General features: G+C 44.8%; 1 protein-coding gene across 1 annotated transcript in view; it reads left to right on the top strand.

Annotated features, from left to right (window-relative positions):
• Nucleotides 1–4,698, top strand: part of cxcl12a (chemokine (C-X-C motif) ligand 12a (stromal cell-derived factor 1)) — a 6,778-nt gene extending 2,080 nt beyond the window's left edge. Inside the window, exons 3-4 of the mRNA XM_079728864.1 lie at nucleotides 1,001–1,084; nucleotides 2,849–4,698. Of these exons, the coding sequence (XP_079584990.1) occupies nucleotides 1,001–1,084; nucleotides 2,849–2,876 (112 nt within the window). The 3' untranslated portion in view covers nucleotides 2,877–4,698. The remainder of the gene's footprint in view (nucleotides 1–1,000; nucleotides 1,085–2,848) is intronic.
• Nucleotides 4,699–6,359: the final 1,661 nt, after the last annotated feature.

Here is a 6,359-nt window from a genome sequence, read left to right as displayed (position 1 = left end):
CACACACCACACACACACACCACACACACACACACACCACACACACACTCACCACACACACACACACACACACACACACACACCACACACACACTCACACACACACACACACACACACACACACACACACACACACACACACACCACACACACACTCACCACACACCACACACACACTCACCACACACACACCACACACACCGGATGTGGGCACATGAATGTCCCGTTCGGTCATGGATTTAATGGATTAAATGGAAGGAAGTACAGAGGTGGATCTCAATGATTGAGAAACAGCCCAAGGCAGTTAATGATGCAGTCTCATGGCTTTTTTGGGGTACCTATAGAGAGGGTAAAACATGATCCCCCCCCCTAAACACACTTCCTCTTTACGTCTCCGCTGAAGTGGCTGGCAGCACGGTCGCCATCTTGTTCATGGAGTCATTCGATCTGGCCCCAACACATTCTTTGAATAGACGTCATGTTATTCTCGACACAGAAAGTAGCCAAGACGTCTCACTCTATCTGGGTCCTCAGTCCTTCTTTGTCATACTGAGTTTTCCAAGAATAAAGAGATATGCCGTTAACCTGGAGTAATTCAGTCTCAATAAAGTAGATGGAGCACTGCTATGCCTTCCACAACCTTACAAATCTCCAGCAGGAATGCTTAACACAGGTAAAACCAACATGACCCACAGCTCTTTATTCAACAGTACCCCGTGGTGCTTATCAAACCAGGCGGCTTATGTAAATGTCAAGGCTTTTTTCCGCATTGACAAGAGAGTGATAATTCGATCCGACGGCCGAGATAAGGTGTGACGGCCATTTGTGAAAAGTCTTTGAGCATGGATGCTTGTTTGTTTGGGGAATCCTGAAAGTAATATTCGTGGTATATAAAAACAACATTTACCCTTTGCCACCCCGATAATCATCCATTTTGTTTACACACTTTTAGTGGCATAGTGTGTTTCAATGCGTGTTCCTCTTCTCATTTCTCCTCCAGTGCCAAGCTGAGGAGCAGCAAGGAGGTCTGCATCGACCCAAACATGCCCTGGCTGCAGCAGTACCTGAAGAACACCTTTAGGCGGTGAGTAGCAGGGGATGATGGTGGTGTCATTTCAATGTAGGCGTTGTTAGCTAGTTATCTCCCGTTCCTTGTTTACAGACACGATCCCTGAGTGACCTAAAAGAGATGGTATAGCCAGGTCACTTCCTTCAGCCCAAAAAGCCAGGGGTGGGGGGAATGCAAATGAAGACAAATGCACATCTCCACATTTGTTCTTATCTTATCGGCATGCCCAATATAGCCGATTGCCCGCCAGTAATGGGCCAATGTGTCATGGATTTAACCCGGATCATGTTGGTACGTGCCCAAGCGAGACGCCGTAAATTGTAGGAAACACTTAGAGCTAATGTTTCACAATGGAACATATTGAAATGGATTAACATCCAACCGGTTGATTACGCATCTGCTTTTGATATGGATCAAGTGCTTTAGCCCCCAAACCGTCTCTTAGTTAGCATGCGGTGAGCGGACAAGGATTTTGGGGGAGGGGCGTTGAGTGGGTGGGGGGTTTGGGATATGTTTAGCGTAGCTTGTGGTGCCAGCCTCAGACAGGTCCCACTACTCAATACCCAGACCCCCAGGCCGTCTGTCTCTGGAGGAGTGTGGGGGCCTTTGTCCTGGGGGGCCGGAGGTGTGAGTCCTCTGCATGAGAAAACGGCTCGAGAAAGTGATAACGGGAATTTGCAATAGAAAGGAACTGCTCTAGTGTCGCCTCAACGATGGCAATGTCGCCAGTGATGGACAAATGTATTCACTAAGTGCATGTTTCATGGTGCTGGTTTGGTAGGGTTTGAGGTGAAACATTGAACACTTAACCAAACAAAACCAGCAGTGTATAAATAACAGTTATTTTCAGATTATTTATAATTAATTGTTTTTTTTAATTTAGAATAATAGTATAGTTTTATAGTAATAAAATATTTATATATCTTTAATGATATTGGCATATCGGTTTTTCTTTTTCTTTTTTTCTGATTCAGTATAAGGCGATGAGACAACTAAAATATATAAAAACAAAATGTGTTGTCCGGGTTTTGTTCATTTGTGATGGCTGAAAAATACACAATGCAATGCAACAATTTTCTATCCAAACTCTGTTTTACATTCTTTCCCTCTTATCTCACGCATGTATTAAATAATCTCACGATAGCCATGAAACAGACTGGGCACAAACAGGCATTCCAGCACGCTACAGACTCACCTTCCAAAGTAGCCTTGAGAACTCAAGATAATCAGATAACCAGACCCAAAATAACCAACTCAGTCATATGTAGATGATAGAGCATCCATATTAGTCTGACCTGGGGAGAAAGAATGTAGAACAAATAACCCTCTAGATTCAGGGTTCTGCAGGAGAACAAACTGTTTGGTGCAGTCAGTTGGCATCAGTGGTTCTGATTCCTAGTTGCTTAGTCTTTCCTTCAACTTTGGCGCATCTTAATGTAATAATGTGTTAGTCTTAATGTAATATCCTTTGCTGTTTTTTTCTCAGCCCCAAAGATATACAAATGTTTAATAATCTAAACTCGTGCTTTGTTGTGTAGTCATACTGTGTGTGTGTGTGTGTATCTTCGCTAATGTGCCAGTAAGCATAAGAATTGTACCTGGAAGGGTATATTGTGCGTTTTTGAAAAATCTTTCCTGTGGGAAACTCTAGACTTGGAAGAAGTAGTTTTAGGAACGTAGAGCCCAGATCAAACCCAATACCTCTTGGTTAGCAGCCTTGGCTAATCAGCCCTATTCTGTTGCCATCAACTCACATAACCTCTTTATTTTGTCTTCTAGGTTGAAGAAGAACAAAAGGTCTGCCTAAAGAGAGAGAGAGCGAGAGAGCGAGAGAGAGAGAGCGAGAGAGCGAGAGAGCCTGCAGATGAGGAATCTGACAGTTGAAGAACATCGGCCCGTCACCGTGGATACGACAACACATTGTAAACATGTGATGATCCGTCACATGCTATCCAGCACTTACCCGTACCCTTCCCCACGCTGCACCCCTGCTGCGCGGAACCGTCCAATGATGTGCCACAAGCCCCCCCCCCACCACCACTGCCCACCCCGCTATCCCCGCTCATAACCACTATTTCACCACACGTTTGACATAGATACCCCTTGATGCTATGGCGGAAATGTAACATCTGTGTATTTAGTACGTATATGTTTTCTGTTTTTATATAAATATTGTGTATATATAAATATATATATATATGTATGGGTTTTGATCATGAAATGCAACAGTAAAGTTCAATCTATTTTCAGAGCCTTCGTCGTCCGCGCCGGCCTCTCCTGTCATGACATGTTTAGGATTTAGGGATCGAAGGGGTCAAGGGTTATAGAGCTGGGAGGAGGCGGGGGGGGGGGGGGGGGGGGTTAGTATGCGCTGCTGCAGAGCGGGAAGACGAGTGCATTAATCACAACACATGTCGCCCGCCGTCCAGACTGCCAGGGTGAAGTGTGTGTGTGGGTGAGTGTCCTTTCAAACAGATCGCTCTTCTTGTTCCACTAAACCAACAGAACATGGAGGGACCATAACAAACACACACAGGCTGCGTCGTTGAACCTCCGCTCACACCACCGACCGTGACACTGGCGCTCTTTGTCTCGTGTTATGGTGCTTTGTTTACCCCGTGAAGAAAGCTAAAGCTGGCAGCTGTGGATTTAGACGTAGGCGAAGTTTGCGTTAATTGGCACCATGATGTCGGTGTTTCGGCTGGGCAATGGCAGCGTTACTAAAGGCGTGCCAGAGTCTAGTAAAGAGGGCAATTAGAAGTCGGTCATGGAAACTCACGGCCTGAGATACATTTCCCGATCTATTCTGAGTAACGTTATCGCCGGTTCTTGCGGCAGACCCATTTTACCCCAGTTGGGTTTATTCTTGTTGTTCTCTCGTGTAATCAACATCATCTGGATTCTAAACAGTGTTAATTGAGCGACCAACGCACAGGCCTGCGTTGTTTACCGGAATCCGGGAGGTGATTTATTTTCCGAGCGTTGATTAGAGCATGCCTCTTCACTTTCCCCCCCCCCATCCCCACGTCACCCTCTCAGTATTGTCAGTGTTTGTCCAGTTGAAGCATTAGTAGTAGTAGTGGCAGTAGCTGCTGTTGCATTAGCAGCAGCAGTAGTAGAGATGTAGAGGTGTGTGACTAACTCTCCCAGTCGTACAAATTGCATTGCACTTTACATACACATTCATACGCCAGCTAATAACATTGATTAGATAACAGAAAATGATATATTAACTTTTTCATTACGTTATGAAGTACAACTGGTTATTAAAGTCCTTCCTATGCCTAATTGATTTATATGTTCTTAATCCTTGGACTTCTACAAATGTTTTTTAAAAAAAACAGATATTATAGCTTATAGATTTGAGTCTTCTTGTCACGTTTATAATTGATATTAAGCAAAAGTTTTATTTTTTATACCCATGGTGCATTTCTATATTGTATGAAATCCAACAAGTTATATGAAGCAGCTGTATTTGTCACAACTGAGCCAATAAACCCTTTAACATGTAACTGTATTAAGTGCTTCAGTGAAAGCTACTCCTTTTGATGTGTTCCCATTGAACTTCAAATACTCCAACTTGATACACTGCACAAACACACACACACACACACACACACACACACACACTACACACAGAGTTCAGAGACGATATATCTCTTCAGAGATCTCCGTGTAAGGTATCAGTATCTCTATAGATTACATCAGAGGACCTGCAGACACTGTGCTCCACACATAGCAACGTCTCAAAGCCCAGCCCATGGGCCTTTCAGTGTTCTTCTCCTCCTCTCCTCTTCCCTTAGTCGTGTTAACCGCCACGCGTGCGTGCCGGTGCGGTCACCGCTGGGCCCTCAGTGTTTGTTGCTGTTCGGCTGAGCAGGAGAGGGGCCTCTCATCTGGCAGCATGTGTTTGCCTTTATTCACCAGGGAAAGCACCGGGCCCGCTTGTTAGTTCACCATTAGCCCAACAAGCGGCCATTAAGGAAAACATTAGCGCTAAAAGGGATGAACTTTTAACTTTGATGGCAGTGGGGCATGTCGCCGAGAGGGGGGGGGGGGGGGGGGGGGGGGGGGGGGGGGGGGGGGGGGGGGGGGAGTCAAACCTCAGCGAGGACCGGCGTGTGTGTGTGTGTGTGTGTGCGTGTGTGTGTGTGTGTGTGGGGGGGGATAATGGGCCATCAGCAGGACCCTACAAGTCCTTCTCCTGTGTTGACAGATCAGCTTTGAAGCTCTACTTCCTCAGCTGATAAAGACCGTTCAGAACTCATACAAGTCTCGTGCCGTGTGTTTGTTTTTTTACTTACATCTGCAAGGATGTTACAGTACGGAAAAACTAAATTAGCCCAGACACAGCCGCCTCACCTCATAAAATGAGACCCTTAACCTTTATTACAGCGGCCCACGGGCTAACAAATGCTTCTGCATTAATGTGATTTATGTCAGGCAGTGTGGAGATTAAATATCATTCTATATTTACATTGAAATATATTCACTCGGCAGCCACATCTACAATGTGACGATTCCCCCTGTATTTTAATTTGACATGTATAGGAAATAAAAATTCTATTTACGATTTTTTCTTTGAACATGCATTATCACTTGAGTGCAACACATATGTTTTCATTTAAAGATTGACGATAAAAACTTATAATTTCCTTTCCGTTTCTTGTTAAGATTGTTTTCTTTATCCCTTGCCACAATCCTCAGTCCTTTCTCCTTCTCTCTGTGACAGTACAAACAGCCCACACATCGACCCAAAGCCACGCCTGCTCCCTCATACTGCGTGTTTGCTGGGGATACTTTGTATGTCCTGCTGTTTGCAGGACCACCGCCAACACACTGTAGTTAAAACCAGGCGTGCAGTCGAACAACTACCGGTTCTGCTGGCAGGAAGCACAACTGCCATAAAAATGGATGCAAAACGTTTAGGTGGAACAGCCTCCATGACTGCCTGGCACATTACGTATCCCAGCTATAATGTCTCTCTGATGGGAGGTGTGTTCCTCTCTCCCCAGTTGAATGGGTATGCACCAATTTGTATGTTCCCAGAGGCCACACGGCTGCATGTGATAAAGCAGGTGATGATGTGGGAGGAAAGGGGAGGAAGGGTTCAACATTAGGGTGTAATGGAGATGTAATATAAACCCACGTCAGTGTGTGCTATTGTCAGTGCAGTGTAACGTGGTCATTCTGTATATTGAAATTGTTCTTATGAAAAGGAACGTTTCGTCAATGTACTACAAATGGTATAAATTATAAATACAAAAGCGAGTAAGTCTAGGTAAGAGTG

This window comes from Pollachius pollachius (assembly GCF_949987615.1).
Source record: "Pollachius pollachius genome assembly, chromosome: 2".
Classification (NCBI taxonomy): domain Eukaryota; kingdom Metazoa; phylum Chordata; class Actinopteri; order Gadiformes; family Gadidae; genus Pollachius; species Pollachius pollachius.
This window is presented reverse-complemented; position numbering and strand designations above follow the sequence as displayed.